We start from the raw sequence: 24,745 nt of genomic DNA on the forward strand, positions 1-24,745 counted from the left end.
TGTAAACTTATTTTGAGCTTGTTAGGGTTAAAAGAGATGTTTGGTACAAGTAGACTGTAAACCCACCAGGTTTACAAGGAATACAGACACCATCAGGTCCCCTAATTAGCTCCATGGTCTCTTCATCAACCCTCACCAGTCTGATGGGGTAGATGAAGGGTAGAATCTGACTGTTGAAGCCGCACGCTCCCATCTGATGCAAAGACAAAGAGCAGCAACCACAAATCTATCAGTATGGTGAGGACAATGAAAGGCACACATACAGTTAGGTCCATAAATATTTTTCTCATTTTGGTTCTGTACGTTGACACAATTAATTTAAATGAAACATCTCAGATGCAGTTAAACTCGAGACATTCAGCTTTAATTCTGTGGGCTGCATATAAATATTGCATAAAAAAAATGTGAGGAACTAAAGCATTTTAACCCCCCCCCAAAATCCCCTTCATTTAAGGGGCTCAAAAGTAATTAAACAAATAAATAACTGAAAATAAAATGTTCATTTCCAGTACTTGGTTAAAAACCCTTTGCTGGCAATGACAGCCTGAAATCTTGAAGTCACGGACATCACCAGATGCTGGGTTTCCTCCTCTTTAGTGCTCTGCCAGGCCTTTACTGTCATTTGTTTGTGGACCTTTCTGTCCAAAGTTTAGTCTTCAACAAGTGAATTGCATGCTCAACTGGATTAAGATCAGAATTGGCCATCCAAAAATATTCCACTTCTTTGGGTTGCTTTAGCTGTATGTTTTGGGTCACTGTCCATCTCTATTATGAAATAGGGCTGAACGATATATCGCATTTGCGATAATATCGCGACATGATCAAGTGCAATTTTCTAACCGCAAAGGCTGCGATTACAGAGGTGGGACCAAGTCATTGTTTTGCAAGTCTCAAGTAAGTCTCAAGTCTTTATCCTCAAGTCTCAAGTCAAGTCTCAAGTAATGTCAGGCAAGTCAGAGTCGAGTCTCAAGTCACTGGTGTAAAAGTCCGAGTCAAGTCACAAGTCTGAAACTTTGAATTTCAAGTCCTTTCGAGTCTTTAAAAAAAAAACGAAAAAATAATGTTGCAGTTATGCTAAATGTAAATATTAGACCATGTAATTTTAAAATCTGTGTTTTTCTCAACACATGACAAAATAGTGAACTTAGAAAATATACACAAATTGTGAAATTGCACCTCTTTAAAATGCAGCTCAATTAAACCTAGCTCCAAGAATAATTTTCACCGACAGTTCTGAGATAAGCTGCATGTTATTCTTGGATGCGGTTGTAGGACCGGCTTTAAAATCGCATGACAAAAATATCATACACATTAAAAAGAACTGCATCACCAACGTAGCCTGGACAACATTTGCTAGTTAGATGAAGTCCGCTATCTCATCGTAGCATATTTATATGCATATTTATAATCATACGGTTCTTGGAGTGAGTGCATACACTCATGAAGTTTAGTAACTTCAGGTCACTGCAACAAGCCCAGGTACAGTTTACCGACGGATGGGTACAGGACCTTGAAATGCACCGTGTAGAACGAAAGACCATCATACGTATCATAAGTTTACCAGTCTCACAAATTGTCGTCATAAATACACATTCGTTAACCGTTTATCAATAGGACCTTTGAGCTCAAGGGTAATTAATTAGTAGTGGAAATAATTTCTGGTAGCATCACAGAAATGTAGCAGTGACAATAATACTGTATGCTGTAATCGCACTGGGCAATTAGTGATACAAAAACCTGTTTTATCCTGTGAATAAAAGTATATGTTTTTGTCAATGTACCATAATAACAGAGGCGAAACGCAATATTGTGTCAGGACAATTCACTATTTATGCACAATAAACACAGGAGCATAGCGCGACAATTTCTGTTCAGCGCCAGACTTGCTTGTAACCTATATCACTAATTATGTTATGAAAATGACGTATTAACTACTAAAAAATACTGACCTTCGTGTAAATGCTTGGAGCAGACTAACCTGTGAGCTGGAGTGTTCTGGGACGTTATATTTGATCTTTGAATGGCTGCAATCCAGGCCATCCGTCGCGTCTTTGTTACTTCGGAAACATGGCTTGAACAATTTCTCTTCAACGACGTAATCCGATAACAACCGATCTCTTTACCCGTCGGCTTCCCGTGGCTGTCATGCGACCGGCTATTGCAGTTAATAATACAACGGCTTCTTGACATTTTTGTGTTTCTTTTTATCGCTGTATAACTGATTTCAATTGAAAGCCTGCGTGCGCTACTACTGCTTGCCACGAGTTCCCAGAATCCTTTGCGGTTCTACCCGTGAATGACGTCACATTTTCAATCTCTATATAATATGCATGTTAAATTTTATATTTGGGGTAAAATATCAAGTCTTTTCAAGTAACCCGGTTCAAGTCCAATTCAAGTCCCAAGTCATTGGTGTAAAAGTCCAAGTCAAGTCACAAGTCTTAGAACATTTTTTCAAGTCAAGTCTAAAGTCATAAAATTAATGACTCGAGTCAGACTCGAGTCCAAGTCATGTGACTCGAGTCCACACCTCTGTGCGATTATACTCTGGACATGTCCAAATTCATGGGCTGCATCCTCCTGAGGCCGCATTTGTAGACCGATTACGTCACAGCGACGCGCCGAAGGCTGTCCAAATTACTACCATATCCCAGAATTCATAGCGCGGCCCAGCCAAACTCCAGTTTCCAGCAATGGCGGCTGCTACTAAGTTTTAAAATTACTCATACTAATCTTTCAGGGTCACAAAATAAACTTTTAACATATTTTCAGGCGAGAAAGTAGTTGTGTAAACATCAAATAGCTGCTCGGTTTATCAAGATATCCCATATTTGCAAAAGTGCTTCGACGTTTTCAGAGGTGTCTGCTACCCACCAGCTCGACAGCTAGCCGGGAGCTCGAGGGTTACTGATGCGGCCGAGAACGGCACAACTCCCGGCACATCATTTTCAGATCACCGCGGAGTTTCGCTGCTCGGGTTAAACGTAATATATAAGTCACTTAGACGACCTAAAAATGTTATTGTTGGGCTTTTTTCAGTGTTTTGTTTGTTCGTGAGTAAATCGGTTTGGCTGAGATTAAAGTTATTAGATTAGATAAAATAAAACTTTATTAATCCCCCGGGTGGGTTCCTCCTTGGTTTTCACACAGCTGACTAAACGTCAAACAGAAAACTTATTAAACAGAAGTAGGAGACAGTCGAGAATTTACACCAGTGTCTGGTTATATTTTAGATAGCAAGAAGCAGACGGCCGAGTTTATTAAACTCCACCGAGACAGCGGTGACGCTAATCAGAACTAGACCGTCCAATTTCACGCCTTTAAATTTTAAAGGCGTGTTTGTGTGTGTGTTTATACAATTGCTATTATGTTTGCACTTTATGTGTAATGTTACTGACTGCAGAGATCAGTAAGATGTGTGTATTTTTTATTTATTAGTTTTATTTATTTAATATTATTTTTTAATTGAATGACTGTCTAGTAGTTCACAGATGTCGAAAAACTGAGTGTGGTAAAGCCACTGATTTTTTTTTTATATATATTTCTGCAATCTGCACATTGTACTGACTTTCATTTTAATGTTTACACCAGGGTTCCTTGTCAGCACTTTATGCTCAGATGTTTGTAAGCTAAAAATAAACTATTGTGTATGTTCAAATATACTGTTGTGATTGAAGAAGTTAAATAAAAATGTCAGTCATCAATTCATGCATCACCTCATGTCATCATAACAGAGGTCTGTCTTCCAGGAAAGAACAGTTTAAAATTAATGTAATATAGTATTGGCCATAGTATATGATGTATTGCTTGTCTTTGTTTAATAATACAGAAGACAAAGACCTTAAAAAATAATCGCATATCGCATCGCAATCGCAATATTGGGGCAAAAAATCGCAATTAGATTATTTTCCATAATCGTTCAGCCCTATTATGAAACACCACCCAATCAATTTTAGTGCATTTAGCGGGATTTGAGCAGAATTCATTTGGCTGCTTCTGTCCTGTGTCACATCATCACTAAACACTAGTGTCCCAGTGCCACTGGCAGCCATGCACGCCCAAGCCATCACACTGCCTCCGCTGTGTTTTACAGACGATGTGGTTGCTTTGGATCACGAGCTGTTCCAGGCCTTCTCCATACTTTCTTTTTGCCATCGTTCTGGTAGAGGTTGATCTTGGTTTCATCCTTCCAAAAAATATTTTTCCAGAACTCCGCTAGTTTTTAAAAAAAAGATTTTTTATTTAATTTTTTAGCAAAGTCCAATCTATTCTTGAGGTTTAAGAGTGGCTTGCACCTTGTAGTGAATCCTCTGTATTTACTTTCATGCAGTCTTCCATTTATGACTTGGATATTGATATGCCTACCTCCTGGAGAGTGTTGTTCACTTGGTTTGCTGTTGTGAAGGGATTTCTTTTCACCATGGAAATGATTCTGTCTTGTGTGTGTGTCCAGGTCTTTTTTGCATTGTTGAGTTCACCAGTGAATTATTTCTCAGGATGTATCAAACTGTAGATTTTGCTATTTCTAATATTGCAGCAATTTCTCCGATGTGTTTTTTCTGTTTTTGCCACTTACAGAAGGCTTGCATGGAGAGCACCTTTGACCACATGCTGTATGTTCACAGCAAAATCTCCCTAATGGAATCACCACACCTCAAATCAACTCCAAGCGTTTTATCTGCTTAATCGATAATGACATAACAAATACTATTTCATTGGCCCACACCTGCCAATGAACTAGCCTTTCAGTCAATTGTCCAGTTACTTTTGGTCTCTTTAAAAAGACAGTGGCTATGTGGAAATGTGGATACCCTCAAACGAAAGCTGGGAGTCTATAACTATAACTAACGATAATTTGAATATCTATTAGTAAACAGATAAAAATAACAAAGCTTGTGTCAGTGTCCAATTATATATAGACCTATCTGTATTACAGCAGCTTACAAGGTGCTGTTATGTTTAATATTGTGACCTTAGAGGATTAATGAAAACAAAAACCTCTGAATTATTTTTTTTAATTTATGCAACTTGATTGATTAAGCAGTCTTTGGGATTCTAAAAGACAATACTTTACCACAGTGATGCCATTTTAAACATTTGGATTCATAATGAAATAAAATTTTGCCAGTTCAACATCACCAGTTTTTTTGGGAGACATGTTCCTACCTTGTTATCAAAGTTGCCCAGACTGCAATTGCACTCTGTGGCTCCATAAAACTCTGCAATCTGTGAAATGTTGAAGCGGTTCATGAATTCCTCCCATATGGACTGACGCAGGCCGTTGCCCAGTGCCATGCGCACACGGTGCTGTCGCTCTGTGTCACGAACTGGCTGGTTCAATAGATACCGGCAGATTTCTCCAATGTACTGCACAATCTGGAGGACAATGGGAATAAAAACAATCAGTAATGAGACAAAAGTTTAAAAAAAAAAAAAAAAAAAAAAAAAAAAAGACTGCTTAATGGCTTTACAGCAAGCATACAGTGGTTGGACAAAGAATTGAAAGAGCTACGGGGATAATATTAAATCTTTAAAGGATTTTTACTGAAAATGACATGATATAGAGACATATTCTCAAAAAGGAGATTGTAATGTGCCGCTGTGTTGTACCTAATAAATCAAATCTGTGACAGGGACACCCTGTTTCAGTTTTAAGGCTTCATGTAGCAGGAGATAACAATAGAAAATCTTCTTGTCCTAAGCAAATCTTCATATTAGCTTCATTTATTAAATAAAACATCAGATGGTCATCAACTCATTACCGTTTAACTTTATGTAACAAAAAACTAAGCAGTGCTGTGAAAAACTAAGTACGCCCTTATGTAAGAAGCAGCTGAGTGCTGCTAATCAAATGCACTTGATGAACTGGTCATCACCAAGTTTGAGCACCTCTATAAAAGTAGAAGTTTTAATATTTTCCTGGTCTGGAGCATTCAGGTATGTCTTAACACAAAGTCAAGGAGGAAAGACATGAAAAATGATCTTAGAGAAGCAATCGTTACCCACATATCAACCTGGGAATGGTTATAAGGCTATTTCTAAATAGTTTTCAGTCCATCATTATAAAGTAAGAAAGATTATAGTGGAAGACATTCATGACATTTGCCAATCTTTCCAGGAGTGGATGTTCCAGCAAATTCACTCAAAGGTCAGACTGTGAATGCTCAAAGTAACTGCAAAAAACCAAAGAGCTACATCTCAGACTCTACAAGCCTTGGTTAGCATGTGAAATATTAAAGGTCATGACAGTGCATTTCGAAAAAGACTGCGCCGTATGGCTTGTTTGGAAACATTGCCAGGAAAAAGTCTTTTCTCCCTGTAAAGAATATAGCAACACGGTTTAGTTTTGCAATGTTGCTTCTGAAAAATCATCAAAACTTCTTGACCAGTGTGCTTTAAACAGATGAGACCATCATGTCTCCAGTGTTTGGCCATAATGCCACAGCGACAAACACCTCACATTAATTTTTAAGGGATGACGAGATGTTGGCTTGTTTTGCAGCCACGGGACCTGAGCACCTTGCAGTCACTGACTCAGTCATGAACTCTTCTGTAAAGCAAAGTATTTTAGAGTCAAATATGAGACTAAATGCCAAAACTGGTTCAACCTGACTGAAATGCTGTGGTACGACCATAACAGAGCCGTACACGAATGCCTGCAAACCTCAATGAACTAAAGTAACGCTGTGAACAAGAGTGAGCCAAAATTCTTTCAGAACAATGTGGGAAACTAATAAAGTCATACAGAAAACGATAACTTTAAAGTTATTGCTGTTAAAGGTGGTTCTACAAGCTACTGAATCATGGTTAGTTTTTAAACTAACCTTTTGCATTTTAGCTAAGTTTCTGTTAAATAAATAATGACATGGTGATGTGTCAATGTGTCCTGCGTTGTTATTCATCTCAGGTTGCATCTACATAATGATAAGACTTTGAAAGGAACAGATTTTTAAAAATTATTTTGTGGTATACAAAACTTTAGAAGTGAAAGAGGGTGCAGTTTGTTTTTCACCTGACTGTGCAACATGCTTACCGTGCAGTTATATTTGACACAGTCATCCCAGAACCGTGAGGCAGAGAACTTCTTTCTGATGACTACAGTCATGCCGTGTATTAGGCACTGGCCAACTCCCACAATGTTTCCTTTAGACAAAAAATAAAAAAATAAAAAAAAAATAAGCAAAAACTGTTTAAACCAAAGCAATTATCAGATGAACGTAGATATCGCTATCTACGTTCCAGAAAACTGAACAATGATAGCTAAGAGTTAGAGACGGTTGACATATTAGCATTTGCAAACTGGCCTTTTATAATTAATCTTTCTATCTGCAAAAATTACAACACAACATTGTAGTAAGAAAACATGAACCAGTGAAGTCTCTCCAAGTTTGAAGAGTTATAATTAGTATCTTACTGTAATAGACAAAATTTACATCTATGTTTGTTTTTATTATCCACCAAGTCCTCCCACACAATCACAGGGTGATGAACCAAACTTGAAGCTTGGCACCGCCTGAAGGTTCTTATCAGATTTTATTTCATTAAGATGTTGTCATGTTGCCTAGCAACCACCTAGCAACAGGTTAAAATGACCTCCGTATACATGATATTACAATCATCATAGTCATGTTGTTTTGCAATCACCTAGCAATTTGCTGAAATTACCTTTTTAAATTTTTTTTTTTAACTTTAACACTTAAAAAAAATAAAAGCATCGTAACATTTTGATTTCATGGTCAAGAGCACAAACAGCGCAAATAATACTGTAAAGTGGGTGCTTGCTATTAAGAAGTATCCCACTAACAACTGATGGAAACATTACATACAAAATATTTTCCACTTTTAATGTACTTAAAAGCAAATAAACAGAGATGCAGCATAGTATTTGGCATTGACTCCTCTCACATTTTCCGCTGGATTACAGCAAAACTATTTTGATCAAACACCTCAGTCCTCAAACTAGCAGTAATATTATTGGCTGTTAAATTTAGTTTTGCTCACATTTGTTCATTTAGGATCTCGCCATGTGGTTGCCTTTTGTAAAACATCAATTTCTTACATTTATTTATATTTCATTATTTTGGTATGATTAAATGAAAATATTTGTTGGGGTTTGTTCTCTTTTATATGTTTATGGTCTTAAAACATTCCTCTTATCAGCTGTTTTAAACGATTACAGGTGGTGAATGAGTTTCTTCCTTTTTGGAGGTCTTTACTGACACAGTTTTGTTTAAACCAAGAAAAAAGCAACGATTTTCTGAATAATGTATTAATCAAACTTTGGAGGAAACACTCCAACTCATTCGTAGATTAAAACACCTCCTACCTTTTTATGTTCTTTTAACAGACATACCTGCAGAGTGGTAAAGTGGAAGGCAATCATACAATACATCGTCTGATGTCATCCTAAAGCCATAATACACCAAAGCTGCCATGCGATAGTACCTGAACACCAGGGCGGGGTGACGAACAAAAAGAGAAAAAAGTCAAATGAGCAAATACAAAAGCATTTAGTTTTATTTATTACTCTCACTTTTTAACAACACTGCTTGTTCTTTAGATGAAAGCTACATGGATCAACAAAGAGAACAGCTGCATTCCTGTGTGTCTGTTTGCCTCCTTCCTACCTGCTGTGCACAACAATAGCTGCTTTAGGCATCCCAGTGGTTCCTGATGTGTAGATGTAGAACAGGCGATCTGAAAACAGCACAGAGAGAGTAAGACAATAGCAGAATCTGGTATGAGTGGGTTTATCATGTGCTTGAGTGCTTATACTTATACATGTATGCGTAGTTTAAATGTTTACTTTTAATTTACTGCTGAGTCCTCACTTTTGATTAGTTTTGCAGGAGGGTAAATACTCACCTTTCATTTCTATTTACAGGAATATTCACAGTTTTAATTATAAAGTCCTTTTTTAAGTTACAGAACTGAAGCATGGAGACAGAAAAAAGCAGTATGACATGACTTGATTGTGAACATTGTGGATTCCATTTGTTTTCCCTTTTGCACCGTCTTAAAAAGGCAATACTTTTAGTTGCCTCGTGACAAGTCATCAGTAAATCCCTAAATCTATCAAAATAAAACAAAGGGAGATGATTAATGATAGGTATAACTCTTATTTGCCTGTGCCCATCATATCATTAATTACACAAATTCTTCATTTAATGAACATATAGTGCATTATGTGAAGAAATAGTTAAAAGGGGTGTCTTTTTTGTGGTAAGAAATATATCAAACAGAAAAAAGTGACATTCTTGACAATTCGCTTCAGTGGAAGTTGTTTTTTTTGTGTCAATATAAGTTTAGAAATTTGATTTCACATGACTGTGACTCATTCCTTGGATCCAAAAATATTACTCGACACCTGCCAAGTAGTCAGTGCAGCTAGAGAGACAAAAATGCAAACAAATAGTTTTCTGAAATTGGTATGTTGTTTTAGTTAGAGTTGGTGCTAGGATTTTTTCATAATTTTATGACTGATAACCAGAAAAATCATTATTCAGCATTGTTCAGTGACATTTTCCTTAACCTGCAAGAAGATATCACTTTAAACCAAAAAAAGAAAATTCCAGATCCTGAATGGTTGTAAGATCTCATGGACACGGTGCTTTTACCTACGAAGCTGCGATCTGGCCGAGGGGGTAGATGAGAAGGGGCACCAGCCACCAGGGGCTCGAGGCACTCTGTTCCCTGTGGGACTCGTTTGGGATCCCAGTCTCCAGAGCAAAACATCTGCACTGCCTTCCCCATTGAACTATGGACTTCAGACACAGCTGTGAGAACAGAAACAAATTCAAATACATCAAATACATGTCACGTATCCTTATCACAAGACAGCTGCACATTGTTCAACATTTAAATACAAGAAAGCTTGCATCCTTTGCAAACTTTAATCAGTGACAAAACAAAGAGTATAGAGAGTGGTGTAAAATACAATATATACAAATGGTTAAAGGTTAAAATAACTTGAAATGTTTATAGAGAAAGCATATTGAGGTACAGTGTCACAAAAAATATATATATGTAAAAGGAAGTGAATCAGGCAAAAAAGGGAAACAACAAATCGAAACGGCTCTCGTATTTCACCTGAGGGGAAAAAAGATCCAAAAGCCTTATGTCATGCCTAGGCACTAAAGCTAGTAGCTTGAATTTTGACCTATTCTGTAAAAGAGCTGTGTTTCCAATTACTTAAAGGCATAAAACACACTAAAAATCCATTACCCAGTACAGAGCCTATTCCCTCGATCTCAGAGTGACCAGCTCAAAAATCATTCACTCTTTATAGCTGTTGAGATCAGGGCTTTCCATATTGGGGAGGGACCCAAGAAGGCACCAAGAGGAGAGTGAATTACATCTACAAATAATACTTGACCATCCTACCGAGCTGTGGCAGTTTTAGATAATGAGAGTTCAAGCTCAGGTAATACAAAGGCATGTTTGCAGGTTTGTAGAGTGAGCAAAATGAGAGTTAATTCACGCAATGTCAAACATACAAAACACACAAATATGATGACATGGCATGTAACTTAATACTCACTACAATCCTAATCTTACTGGCAAGTGAAAATGACTTTTTCATTTGTTTTATCTATTTGACAGTATTTCAGATATAATGTCAAGGCTGGTGTAACCTAGGTGGAATATGCACAATTTACTTTTTTAGGTGCTGTAATTAATTTAATTGAAACAATATATTTGTTTCAATGATGATGTATAAAAACCAACATGATTTTAAAACAGTGTGTAATGGTTTGATCTAGCCCCTAACAAAAACCATAACCCTCAGTTGATTTGACCTGAACACTGTACTATCAGACGTGTCTATGTCACAGTGGTTCTGCCTTTTATCTGCCTCCTATCATGCAACACATTTCTCTGCAGAGCTCAGACCTTGGACACTGCAGACTAGTGGCAGTCCCTCCCTCATTACCTTATCCCTTCTTTGTGTTTATCAGTCATTTAAAGCTTTACTGGCTGATACTGAAGAAACACCTCCTCCAAAACCCATTTGTCTTTATGACCTCTGTGGCTGTCTCCCCTCACCACTCACCTCTCTTATTGCACAGGAACCAGAACAGCATTCATCAGCATATGACGATGCTGTACAGACTGTTATGCCTCAGCTTTCTCGTCTAACTTTCGAATCTATCCAACTTTCATCTGCCCTCTTTGCTCTTACCATCAGTTAGCTCTGAACCAAAGATCACAGCCTTGGCATTGGAGATGGTGACACAGTGGACCAAAGCATCTAGTCTTAAATTGAAGTTGATGAGAGCCGCTTCTACTCCAATTTTAGCCATGCCCAACCATATGCCCACGTACTGCGATCTGTTCTCCATGAAAAGGGCCACCACATCACCTTCCTAATGACAGAAACAAAAACAAAAAAGACAGTAATATAACTTTAAAAAGATTTGCTTTTGCTTAATTGCTTTTAATGAAGCTTTATTGTGTTGTACATCTACCTTAAAGCCTCTTTCCAATAGCAGGTTAGCCACTCTGTTGGAGTATTCATCCAACTGTCGGAAAGTCCATCTCTCCCCAGTGCCCTCGAAGATGAGCGCTGTTTTGTCCCCATGACGGTGCACCGTTTCAGCAAAGATCTTGGGAATAGTGTTCTTCTCTCTGAGGTGGCGCCTGACGTTCAGTTTCACCCGCAGTAAAACACTGGCTGCACTGAAGGAGCAAAAGAAAACATTACTGTAAGAGAACAAATAACTTAATGATTCCCAGCAACATTAGCCATTTCACTGTTCATAATTTGCTGTTATTTTTTTGCACTTTTTAAAAAAAAAAACATTAGCATTAACATTTGCAGCTCATCTGCTTAAATCCACACCATGTATCAATAGATCTGAGAAATGAACAAAGACAACTTGATGTATCCTGTCTTTTGGCAACAAACATTTGTCTAACGATCCACCAAATTCCCTTTTGCAAAAATACATAAACCACCTTTTAAAGAAGCTGTACTTGAATGTATTGCGAACTGTATCCAAACCACATTACAAAGCATAAAATATTTCAACAGATATGGCTTGGAGGCCCACAAGGTCAAATTATGCATGAATGGCAATTCTCAGCACTTTACATTTGTGGTACAAAGGTAGTGGTCAATCTCCTGAGCAGTGAATAATTACAGAAATGTCATAAAAAAAACAATAAGCCAAAGTACTTCTTGGCTAGAGTGAGGTAGCGACAATATGCTTATCATTACATAAGAGAGTTATTTCATGATGGTCTAGATAAGCATTTATTGTTGCACAGCTAGTTGAGGCTAATTACTTTCTTTTGTCATGCCTTTTCTTACTCATACGGATCTATTGCTTAAGAACAGTACCCATTATAAAACTATAGCCTATTTATTTCTAATGCCTTAGTGACTCTTACAATGTATATACCTGAGCTTTGTCACACAAAAATGCCTCATCAACAGCTCGTGAGTCACTGTGTGAAATATATGATTCGTTAAGATCCAATGCTGCACAGAGTCTTTCTAACCTTGACACTTTAGACAATAATACAATTGATCAATAATACAACTTAACGTCATAATTCTAATCAAGCAGATGCAGCGTGCCAGAAGCAAAGATAATAAAATGTATAAACAAGACTAAACATTAGATGTGGCTAGCACATTTTCTATGACAATTTAACAGAAAAGGAGGACAAACAGTAATATTTCGTTCTCTAATCATGAGAAAACTGGGTGACCTTTGTATATAATGGGTCCCTGAATGGCAGTAATCCCTAATGGGTAGATTATTGTGTCGCTGTTCCCCTAAAGAGATAATTTACAATTTCCTGTTTTAAGATTACTGCAGCTATTGAGGAAAAAAGGAAGTTAACCTCAAACCAACTACAATGCCAGTTTCCACTTGTAAATACTGGCTTTAGGTATGCCACTTAAAACATTTGCTCCTACCCTTCTCTCTGTCCTCTGGACCTTTTGTCTTAAATATTTGAGATTGCGTGTTTAGAAACAGGTACAGAAGGAATATCTAGCCAGCTCTTAACAAGGGCTTAGGAACTAACCCTTGTTCGTGACAATTATGTGGTGAAGATGAGAATTTATCTGCAACTGTGAAACAACTTGCATGGATTTCTCCTGTTTTTGCAGATTTAGCACTGTGTGACTATTGAGGTCACATTTAACTCTGTCTGAATTTCAGAGCCAAAACTACAGGAAATTGGCCACTGGGTCACAGTTAAAAGTGACATAGCTCATGCCAAATGATTTGGAAGACATAATGCATCTATGGTCCAATTTTATGATTTTGCATTTAGCAAACAAACATAATTCCAATGCTTACTGTAAGTCTCTGCCAACTGTTTTGGCAAAGATATCCAGGAAGTTCCATCCTCCACTTCCCAGATAGAAGATCAGGATGGCTGGAAGAACCTGGTACCAGGGCAAGCCCACCAGCAGCCTCAACACAAAAAGCAGGACAGTGCAGCATGCTAGACGCATCATCCTGAAAGAATGCAAACACATATAAATAGATACAGAAGGGTCTGCCAGCCCCCTCTGTATCTACTGATCACAAACATTTCAGGCCAAATGACTGAAAGGTTACGTGCACGTTATATGAGCAAACAGAATTTTTGAATCCACTTCCTTAGAACTCAACACCTTAACAATGTTATGGTCTATGGTTTTGTTTACATATCTGCAGTCCATTTCAATCCACTGAGTCAGCTCTGGTAGACTGAAGTTGCGGTGAAGGGTTACCATTTGAAATAGCGGAAATTTAGAGTCTTGGGTGACCTCTGGGTATTCATGATTACAGATGAGATTGTAAAACATTTATAAAATGTGTTAAGCTGGGTGGAACCCTTAAATTTTCTCTTCTTGCTTGAAGGAGAAAACAAAAAGAAGCCTAAAGGCTCTGTTCTGAATTCACAGCAAACAGTCTAAAGTGACAGCAGACAGCACATGCTGACACAGTTTCCCAGTTGCCACCTGATACAGCCAGGAAGATAAGCCTAAACAGTAAATGATATCTTCACACCCATGTTTGTTATTTTTTAAATAGCCTTTAAGCACAATACATATAGAGATGATTGATTTCAGTTCATCATCATCAAAAGGCCATTTTATAACCCCCTCAATGCCTCCATACATCTGGCTGTAATTGTGATGATGTTAGCTCCATCATGAAAATTCAATAACTCCACTGCTAAAATATAAACAAGCACAGAGGAGAGCTCTGTGTGGACGATTACATTACCCTGAACCTCAAACAGATCGACGTGATGGGTTCGAGGGAAAGAGATGCATTAAGGGGAGAGGTGGCCACTTCCCGGTAAGAAAAGAGCTTCATCATTCGCTGATGCCGAACCCGGAAATTTTCATGGCGCGTAGCATTGCGGTAGAGGCTGTGGCAACGACAGGGGGAAGGCTCAACCCACTGTTGGCAAGGTTACACCTCACTAACCATGCCATGTGCATTTCAGACGAAGCCTTTTTTATTGCAACAACGTTGGCCAAAATCATCAAACTGATATAGGTTATCATGGTAACAGGCGCGCCAGGGAAACAGGATGCGCAGCGTATTGTGCGCATCGGCTTAAAGGAAGCGGACAGCGTGACACCATGAGCAGCTTCTTTCAGGAGATGAAGATGAGGCATATGGTGTAATCGCACGGTTTGCTTGTCGGGGACAAATGGCCGTCTCAAATGTAAACATCGGACACCCCGAGTCCCGTCAGCGGGTTAATCGCTGACAAGGAGATGACGAGCCGCCGCTGCTCCTCTCTCCTTTCTTCTGGCGAATAATAAACGGGCCGGTCCCTCAAACACCACGCCGATCGATCTGGGCTGAGGCAGGGACCCATTTCCGTTTACATACCTTGCACCTCCTTCACAGCATGCAGGTACGCAGAAATCCCAAACGTGAAAGTCGTTGTGTGCAATTCCACCTTGATCGGCTTACAGGCTAGCCTGGTCGCCCCCCCCCCACTCTCTCCCTCCCTCCGCTCTTCACCGCCGCTCGGTCGGCTTGACAGAGAAACGCACACGGGCTGACACAAGCACTGGGATCCCCCCCCTTTGTTAATATCACAACGACCCGCTGCTCCTTCTTCGAAATCGCCTGGCAGTCTCCGTCGACTTTGATCCCACGATCATCATCCGTTCATTGTCATAATCATCAATATTATCACTGGCTTCATTGTAGCCGATAAGCTCACTAGCAGGCGTAATTCAAATGACCTTATAATTTTCTTACTTGCGCCCGCCCACTGCCGTCAGCGTCAAATCAGTGAATCAGGAATAAGAGTTGACGGACAAGTGCAACAGCCAATCAAGAACATGAATGTACATCTTTTTCTACGTCACATCCAGCAGGAGGCGGGTGTTTGCGGTTCAGGAAATGCGGTGCGGCCCAGCAAGCTCAGTTAACGAGGCCAGCACGCGCAGCAGTTTCAACGTGGTTGTGACAAGGCCCTGATGCAAAATGAGTACGCCTCTTTATGCCATTCACTCATTACTCTGCTGCGACCTGCTAGAAATTTTCTTTAAGCCTATGTATGTCAACACATGAGCTCCCGGAGGACTGTGGAATTAGGAAGGGCAGGTTTTCGAACAATAGCGACAGGATTAACCCGTCCTGTGTTCCAGAGAGGACTCGGATCTACTATAACATCTGTAACTTGCCATTTTTCAGTACAAAGGCTAGGTTGATTGAAAATAACATTAAGTTATTTGAACTCCTCGTAGATGTCACATACATTCTTAAATGTACGACTGCTGAGCCAGACAGAACTGCTCTCAAGTGTTGCAATAAAACTTTGGCACCAAACAATTTCTATACTACATGTTGGCTCATGAATAATTGTGAATAATTGTTTTTGCTTTACGGACTGCTGCAACTTCAAGCCAAGAAATGTCCTGTTGTCTACATTTACAGAACACAAGGACGTTGACATTTTACACAGTGCTTATACTAGCAACGTGACATCTCTTGAATTGCACTGCATAACCAGGGTGGATTACAAAAAGTCTACGATAGCAGGCCGTTGAGAGCCACTGGTGCAGGTCAACAAAGGACGCGTTCCCAGTGGTCCCGGAGAGATCTGACAAGGAGAGACTTGTTTGGAAATTCTTGCAAAAAACATGTTAAGTGTAACCTTGGGTCAAATAGTGGACTTGATCTGTGGTAATACCAAGGAGTCACAAAAAGGTGATAAGTTTTACAACACAATTATCATACTGCTATCCCATACACACTAGTGTTTGAGATCTTAGCTGAATGATAAAGAGATGCAATTATCAGGGCAAGAAAATTTGACCAGCTTCGACCTGCCAGTGATAGATTTCCATTCAGTTTCACAAGCAGATACAGATGCCAATCAAGTTAATGAGAGTATCACAGGCGTTGTCAAACTCTTGATAGCAGATGACACTTATCACTGATTCTTAGATTGTATTATGCATGCTATGCTTTTTTTCGGTACATCAAGTCCACCAGAGCTTTTGTTTTTCAGAAGTTCAAGTGCTGACAGACAGGAAACTATAAATATCTGTGAAAGTTGCCCAGTACTCTTTCTTAAATTAGGTGAAGGATGTGAATTGAAACAAAAAGACGGTGTATCTTTATAAATTGTGATATTTAAGCATCTCATTTATTAAATTCATGTCACTTACTGGTAGTACAGTTTAACACTCCAGTATTCTTATCTTTTCTGTAAATAACAAACCAAACAAGCAAAGTTAGAAAACGACTGCCATTTGAGTAGCCAGTACAGACAGGCCTTTACTTTAGTTCTATTTAGGTAAGCTCAAACATTTAAATTAACCCTCAGCAGCATTTACATCCTTGTACACACAGACAGATCTTGAAAGACTGGAATGAACCCACTGAAAGGTTTGAATAGCTAGACTATTTTAAATACCATGCCAGCATAATGGAAAAATCCCAGTGTCCTTTCATTATCAAAATTGTTAACCAAGAAAAAAGGAGACATCAAATCTATTAATAAGTTTGTGGTCTTTAACTTTTTTTTCCTGCAGTTTTCTTTGTCAGAAGAACCGTCCTCACCATTTTATTTTCATTTTCTCTTTTTGTTCAGTCATCCAGTTCCAAACCAAAGTGAGCGTAGAGATCTCGTGTGGTGGTCCCTCTCAGAGCAGCTGCAAGACAGGTTACAGGGTCAACTCCCTCTAGCCTACATTTCAAACAAACCACAAAACACTGAACAGGCCAAGAGTACAGCACCGAATAATTAATCAGGCTAAAGACGAGGCTTGCACTTGGTAAAAGGGGTATGAACAGAAGTATTTAAAGGATATTGATAATCTACATTGTGTTTTATTACCAATATTTTAAAGATTTCCAGTTACTTAGCCCCGCTAGCTGAATCTTGGGGTCGTTAGTATTCTACAGAATCAAACTATGCTGAATTATGTCGGGTCCAGCCTGATAGATAAGTGCTTGGCAAAGAAAGGCAACTAACAAATATTAGACTTTTTATATGCCCTAACTGCCAAGGTCAGTACGAATCTGTTTATCCAACAGTCAAAAAATGAAAACACACACACGGCAAAAAAACCTGCAAATACTTTTTAATAAATTACCTATTAATATTGTTTCAAAGTGTTTTGTTAGTAAAAATGAAGTGAGAATGCTTTCAGGTAGATAAATTAAACTATGCAAAGTGGAATAAAAAAGTACAATCAACATTTGGCCTCACTATTCTTTTTTTGTCTTTAAAACAGAATCAGTCAATACACATGGCATTTAGGTTACTACAGTGACCTTGGAGCACTATGCATAGTTCTTTCAGTCTCAGGTGTTTCTGCCTCTTTATATAATCTAAGACCACCTGTGTGATGTTGACACCATAGTCGTGTGCTACAAAGCAAGCTCAACATAGCCAAGCTCTGATATGTCAGCTGACTTTTCTTTTTAAGGATCAGTTCAGTGCCGCCTATTTCAACAGAGACATCGGGACAGGAGAACAGCAGACAGAGGTCTATAAAGAAAAAGCTGTAAAAGTAGAAGAGTGATAGGTAACAATGCTAGGAGACAAAATGTTACTACACCTTTTACCATTTACTTTTTACATGAACACTCCACATTACAACATCAAAACGGATCCATTTAAAACAACGACAACAACGCATTTATGTCAGACACAATCCCATAACACGATGAAGAAGTTGTGGAAACCACTTTAGATTTTAGCTGGTCACAGTGAAGTTGATTTTCCTTAGTTGATATTCTCCTTGATAACTAGCCTACAAGTAGAGTGATATATTATCTGACCTATGTTGTGCGTATTTCCTGTAATTCCAGCAGTGTAAAACAGACTTGGTAGAAGATTAGGTTCAAGCATAAAACATGTAAACATTTTCTACATCACCAATTGAATGCATGCAAATTCCTGTGACCATGCAGCGCATGTTGCACTGCTGTAACTTTGCTGTGTGACTTTACTGCAGGCTTCCTTTGGAGGTATTAGTACAGTATAAACATATTCCTTAAGCAGAGAATCTAAAATCAAATTTGGAGCATGTTGTCTTGAAAAGAATCAGTTGAGATGTGGTGCCTACAGCAGATTTTAAATGGAATATAACTCTGAATCAGGTTATGTGTTTAGTTACTATGGTGACCTAACGCGGTAAAAGAGAGCCACCTTTATGGCTTTAGGCTTGTTACAACTCGCTAACTCATTTGTGCTTCACAGTACACCCCTCAGGGCTCAGTGGAGACAATGTTCTGTTGCAGGACTCGTTCTTATTTCAGCAACGGCTGTGGGGTGGATGCTGGATGTCACAATGAATGATAACTTTGGCACCTACCAGATCCGCCTTTAACGATACTGTATGACAGATTAAACTTAAATTCTTGGCATAGCGCCTGGTAATAATAATGATGATAATGATAATGCCAACATCTAATTTAAGCATTTACTAAGAAGGTGGAAGGAGGTTTTAGTAATTACGCATCCTGCTTGTTGTCTCTTAAGTCTCATGACATTTAATTTGAAATAAAATTTAAAAAACTCTCTCTGAATACTAAACTAATTTTGGGCTAAAGGGATAAATAAACTTTGCCATCGTTTGTTATAAGGAGTCTGTGTACCAGGAAAAATGGACAGACTAAAGTTTTGATTTAGAAAGTCTGCATGTTGAATATGTTCAAAATAATCATCTGAGAAGGTAAATGCTATATTTCCCTAATTGTGAAGCAGATAATATCAAATTAAATCCAAAATCATGCAATGGTGATGCAAACACCAAATTCGGTACAATTTGGCCCCTTGTATAATAATATTTTCTGATTAGCCACATGAAAATCACATTTTTCAAGAAGGCAGCCAATATGACCCATGAAAAAGTAGTTTTTGCATTTAATTGCTACATAATTTACTGATTTTCATTATCTTGTGTCAATTTCTATGTTTTGAAGCATGCAGCATTTGCTTACTTTTCTGGTATATTATTAGGCTAGTAGCGCTACTGTATGGGGTAAATGGGGCATGGAGGTAGGAGCAGTGCCTTTGTTTCAGCATTCAGCCACATCCCATGGATGAACTACTGACACTGGTCCTCACCACTATCTGTCATCTGTGACTCCCAAGAAGTTGCCTGTGCACAGCATACCCTGGTCAACAACATTGGTTCGTGCGCTAAACTAGGTGAGGGAAGCACACAGAAGATCCAGTTTATGTGATGAACTTCATTTATAGCTCTGACATTGATGGCATATAAAGTCATAGATAAACTTCTGTTTTCTCAGAGATGACGGCAATAAAACAGAGTTGTTCAAGTTGCTAGCCAACAAGGTTTGTGAATCTGACACAATCAGTAGTCCAGTGATTGCTACAAGAGGGCCTCTTGTAGCAATCACAAGTACCAAGTGCCTAGATGCTGTCTCAGCCAAGAGGTGGCTGACACTGGGGTATACGAGAGATGCAACTCTGACTAGACGTCAGTAGCTCATTCATTAACGCAAAGGGCACCAATGTGTTCATTATAGCATTGTAGACAGTGGGAAGGAAAAACTGAATTTTAACAGGAAGAAACCTCAGGCAGAACCAGGCTTAGAGAAGGGAAGCCATCTGCCGTGACCAGTTGGGAGTGATGGGAAGAAGACAGGACAAGAGACAAACTGTGGAAGCTCAGGGATCACCTGATCCAGCAATAACTATTAGCTTAATCAAAAAGAAAAGTTGTGAGCCTAATTTTATAAGTAGAGAGGGTGTCTATTTCCCAAATCCAGATTGAGAGCTGGTTTCACAGAAGAGGGGCCTGAAAGCTGAAGGCTCTGTCTCCCATTCTACTTTCAAATACCCTACGGACATAAGGACATGTGTGATGAAATTATTAAAACCTTTGTTAAACTTAGACTCCTTCTGAAGCGTCTGACGATGACCTGCATCATCTGAAGCACTTTGTCATAGTGATGTATGACTAAACAAGTTCATGAGTAAGAAGTGAGCCTTGCATGGAGAGAGAAGAGCTATTCCATCATCAAGTGCAGCCCTTAGGGACCATGCAAAGCATGCTGCCTACCAGGCAGGAATCATCTGGGGCTGGGCTAAGGCTGAGGAAGAAGTCTGTACAGTTTCATGGACCACACTCCCTATAATAGCTGCATGCTGCCAGGAACTGACCAAGTATGGATGTAAACATGAGTATAGAGGCAGATACTATCACCATGAACATTTTTGCTTTCTATGCTGTTTTTATTGCTGAAGTAGTTGTTAATAAAATGTTTGCAAAAATGTGTTGATCTACTAAAGACACAACAAAACTGACTGAACATTACTTTCAAAATAATATAATACATATGCATATATATCTTACAGCTAGGCTCTTGATAATGGGAAAAATGAATCTGAGATGTTTAAACTTGTATGTCTGATTTTCAATGATCTTGGTGTCCAATCAGCAATCTTAATTTTTCAAACAGCTAATCAAGTAATTGTGCCAAATTTGGTGCTTGTATCACAATCTGCACCATTTTTCTGTTATATTCTATGACCACCTTTTCAGCAATTTCAGAAGTGAAAACCTTAAAGTGGTGAATATATGCAAAAAAGGGAAAGATTTTAAGTAGCAACATGAACTCAGACAAACAGTCAGACAGACAGACAAATGGACATGAGACAAAGGACATTTGTCTTTAAAGGGTAATGCAGGGCATCTCCTCTTGTCTCCTCACTCCAGGGCCTGCCCACCCAACTCCTCCCTCTCAGAATAACAGCATACAGTACAACAGCAACTCATTGCGTTAAGTGTAGAGCTTTTGTGAAAGTGTGTGCTTGAGAGAAAGAAGGGAGAAGAAAGAATGACGGCACGTCTTTGTATTTGAATATATATGCACGTGTTACTGAATGCATGCATCTATAGACAGAGATTGTAATTGTGTGTCAGCCTGCGGGTGATGAGAAAGACAGCTATTGTGTCAGAGGGGAAATGCCATCTCCGTTCACTAAGAAGTCATTATCATCGTGACTCTTCACTGTACTGACAGAGAACTTGAAGAGAATGCTAATTTAACTCAGCACAGTTTTACTATGAGAGATCACCTAACTTTTCTACACAGACTGTTCATAGGTGGGAAATAAGTATATTGGTGCACTGTACATTTAAAATCACAGACTAAAATGGGAAGGGAACATCAAGATTTTATCTACAATAAAACACACACACCCTTAGGTAGTATGACATGACCGTGAATCACCAGAACTCCTTCCAGTATGAAAACTGAACTTCACCCTACTTACTCAACCTTGTGCAGCTGCAGAACAGGGATACAAAAAAACCCTTATGATTATGATAAATTACAATTACCCTTTTAGTAAAAAGGTGAAATTCCTTTTTTGGTCAGAAAACCTTTTGAACTCCACAAGAAGGGGAGAAATGTGTGGGCAGCATGCCAGTGATGTACAAGCATTATCTGATATGCAAGTTAATTAATTTAATTACTAAAAGTTAGTACCAAATTTGAAACCCATTCAATATTAGCCAATATAATCACTGAGCACAAAAACTACATGATTTTTAGTGGCTGACCTTTTAAAAAAAAAAAAAAGGTCAGCCACTAAAAGTCAAGTCATTTGTTTTCTAAAGAGTTTTTATAAGCAATCCCATGTGCAGCATATTATTAATTACTGCATAAGGTTTACTAAAAATACTTCTGTTTCAACAGAGAAAAAAAAAAGCAGGCACACCCCTCTTTGCTGCCCTCCAGTGGCTGACTGAGGAGGTTAAATCTTCCATTATAATTCTTAGTTTACATTTTTTTTAATACTCTCACACTTCTCATCACAATGTACGTTTATGGTTATGCAGCAAATTAACCAACACTCATAGTTAAAATTTAATTCAAGTGGACTTCACATGTCATGGTTGTAAAGAAGGTGTAGTGGATAGAAAGATCCACACACCCCTGCTAAAATGCCCAGTTTTAGTGATGTTTAAAAACAAAAAAACAAAAACAATGACCTAAACAAAAGAATGACTTTAACATTTTTTGAAAGACCCAGCCAGACCTCAGACCCGAATGCAACCGAGTCTGTGGAGTGACCTGATAAGGGCTGTGCATAAGATAGCCTCATAATCTGACAGATTTTCCACAGAGTAGGAAAATATTGGTAAGTTTAGATGTGCCACCCTAAACGCCAGAATGCTCTATTAAAATTAAAGGTGTGATTAAGGGAACATGTCCATGACCCATCATCTAAAAAAAATAAAGGTACTACTGCATTCATCCCTATATAAATATCAGTTTAGTCCATTAGATGATTGCCAGGTAACATTTGTGGAAATACAATTGATGTTACTGTTGTGAAATTAAATTGAAATGGTGGTTTTATAACGTTGTTGTGATGCATCAATGTTAAAAATGGGTCACTTAAGCCTGTTGATAGGTAAGTGGCTGTTAGGCAACATGATGATGTATTAGTACCTCAGATAGATAAGAAGTGTCATGGGACAAACAGAGAGAAATTTGGTGTATTATAATAAGATAGTGTTAGTGACTGATAAACATTTTCATCACTTGAAGAAAATACTATGCCCAGTGTTTACAAGAGTTGATGCTCAGGGGGAATGTTAATTACTGAATCACAGTAATATTCACATCAGCAGTTATAACATCATTAATAATATACCTTTATCATTTTAATTTACCAAGCTTCACTTATTACTACATACATTGAATGCTACTTAAAGCTTGAACTGAAATTTCTTTTTCTCTCTTACCTATACGACCCAGGAGTGACTGCCCAATGTCTTTGATGTCGTTGTATTCATGCAACTTATCAATATGATGCTCCAGCTCCTCTACTCTATAGCCCCTAAAAACATATACGCACGCATGGTCTCAGCAGATTTATGCAAAAGGTCATATGCAGGCAAAGGCACAAAATTATAAACATCTAAAAAAGATAAACTGCTATGTGCAGGTGGACGATTAAATCTGAGTTCTGTTCATCTAATGATTCAATGAACCATCACTACCCATAGCATTCAAGTTGGACCTCAAGACAGAAATACAGCAAGAACAACACAGCTGTACTTACTCAGCCTCCAGCTGTGCTATCTCTGTATCCAGCTGCTCTCTTCTCCTCTCTAGCTCCTCCACCTCCTCTGCAGGGCTGACTTTAGCACTCTCAAGTACTTGAAGCTGTGACAATCATAACAGAATAAGGCATGTGTGGCATGCTATGGGTGATTGTTTGTTTGTGTGTGTGTGTGTGTGTGTGTGTGTGTGTGTGTGAAAAAGAAGACAGGAAAGCTACTTACAGGTGACTTGAAGTGGGAATGTATTTTCTTAAACTTTGATAATGGAGTTCTACAAAAAGAAGGAATGAATTAATGATGAAAAAATATGGATACAATTAGATGCAATTATGTTAAGCCAACAACAGCAACAATAGCTTAGTTGCAGTAAAGGTACTCAAGATCGGACAATTGTTTAAGTACCGGTACACAATAAACACATTATGTCACTTGTGTTTTAAGTTAAGTAAACTTCATCTTAAAACATTAAACTTGGAGCTTTGGCTAGGTGACAGGAATTATATTTTACGATATGGCTAAAAATATAATACCTGCGAGTAAATTGCCTGTTTTTCTTTTACAGAAGCTTGCTGTTATTTTACAAATTATTTTATTTGATGTGTTAAGCAAAAAAGAAAAAGAAAAGAAAAAAAGAAAGAAAACAACACGTAAAGTTTACATGTAAATCAAGCCTCAAAACGTGAACAGAATAAACGAAGCACCCAGATGAACCGCTCGGCTGCAAATACAAGTTGCTCTGTAGTTGGTGGCTGGCGTTAACGCTAACAACAATGGTAAGCTATCCTCACAGTTACCTTTTTAGCTGTCCTTTCTTTGAGTCATTTCCCTCCGGTGTCGAAACTGGGCAGTGACTTTCACAAATAGTTTCAACGGACTGCTCCGTGTTCATATTGCCTTAAGGAATTATATGTGTTAGTGTTGGTTTAATACAACATCGGACAGCTGAACACGGAAAAGGAAGTTTGCAGTTCGCGGCTAATGGTAAACAGATTGATAGCGTAATTTGATTGGTTGTTGAAAACGAGAGGCGGGATTTAGAGACTATTGGTCAACCCAGAGTTAACTCAAAGTCCTCACAGTTTCAGGTGATTTGTTGGGGTAATACCTTATATTTTATTGTTAATGACTGTCCACAGATACTGACGTGTTTAAGTATTTATAATTACATTGTTGCATTCTATACATTATTGTTTCATTTGACGT

At 38.4% G+C, this 24,745-nt stretch overlaps 2 protein-coding genes across 5 annotated transcripts in view; both read right to left on the reverse strand.

Annotated features, from left to right (window-relative positions):
• The window catches only part of slc27a4 (solute carrier family 27 member 4), a 24,515-nt gene extending 7,420 nt beyond the window's left edge, over nucleotides 1-17,095 (reverse strand). Inside the window, exons 1-10 of one of the 4 annotated variants that reach the window (XM_026174118.1) lie at nucleotides 17,046-17,095; nucleotides 13,317-13,478; nucleotides 11,469-11,679; nucleotides 11,183-11,366; nucleotides 9,618-9,776; nucleotides 8,628-8,697; nucleotides 8,354-8,445; nucleotides 7,034-7,143; nucleotides 5,167-5,376; nucleotides 67-193 (exon numbers count right to left, since the gene is read on the reverse strand). In XM_026174118.1, the coding sequence (XP_026029903.1) occupies nucleotides 67-193; nucleotides 5,167-5,376; nucleotides 7,034-7,143; nucleotides 8,354-8,445; nucleotides 8,628-8,697; nucleotides 9,618-9,776; nucleotides 11,183-11,366; nucleotides 11,469-11,679; nucleotides 13,317-13,478; nucleotides 17,046-17,080 (1,360 nt within the window). In that variant the 5' untranslated portion in view covers nucleotides 17,081-17,095. Of the gene's footprint in view, nucleotides 1-66; nucleotides 194-5,166; nucleotides 5,377-7,033; nucleotides 7,144-8,353; nucleotides 8,446-8,627; nucleotides 8,698-9,617; nucleotides 9,777-11,182; nucleotides 11,367-11,468; nucleotides 11,680-13,316; nucleotides 13,479-14,234; nucleotides 16,551-16,651; nucleotides 16,691-17,045 lie in introns of those variants that run through there. The other 3 variants (XM_026174122.1, XM_026174120.1, XM_026174121.1) reach the window with 3 other exon arrangements.
• Nucleotides 16,608-24,546, reverse strand: swi5 (SWI5 homologous recombination repair protein). The gene is made up of 6 exons (XM_026174123.1): nucleotides 24,337-24,546; nucleotides 23,765-23,813; nucleotides 23,542-23,645; nucleotides 23,222-23,316; nucleotides 17,046-17,137; nucleotides 16,608-16,689 (listed from the first exon to the last, which is right to left on the reverse strand). The coding sequence occupies exons 1-5, from the start codon at nucleotides 24,429-24,431 to the stop codon at nucleotides 17,073-17,075; spliced, it is 408 nt and encodes a 135-aa protein (XP_026029908.1). The 5' UTR covers nucleotides 24,432-24,546; the 3' UTR covers nucleotides 16,608-16,689; nucleotides 17,046-17,072.
• Between the last annotated feature and the right edge of the window lie 199 nt (nucleotides 24,547-24,745).

This window comes from Astatotilapia calliptera, chromosome 7 (genome assembly GCF_900246225.1).
Source record: "Astatotilapia calliptera chromosome 7, fAstCal1.2, whole genome shotgun sequence".
NCBI classification, from domain to species: Eukaryota; Metazoa; Chordata; class Actinopteri; order Cichliformes; family Cichlidae; genus Astatotilapia; species Astatotilapia calliptera.

Excerpts from the sequence above, each read along its gene's own strand:
- swi5 (XM_026174123.1), bottom strand. The coding sequence starts at position 24,431 with ATGAACACGGAGCAGTCCGTTGAAACTATTTGTGAAAGTCACTGCCCA. Across the intron at positions 23,814-24,336 it reads AAGAAAGGACAGCTAAAAAG|AACTCCATTATCAAAGTTTA; the intron begins GTAACTGTGAGG and ends TTCTTTTTGTAG. Across the intron at positions 23,646-23,764 it reads ATTCCCACTTCAAGTCACCT|CTTCAAGTACTTGAGAGTGC; the intron begins GTAAGTAGCTTT and ends TGATTGTCACAG.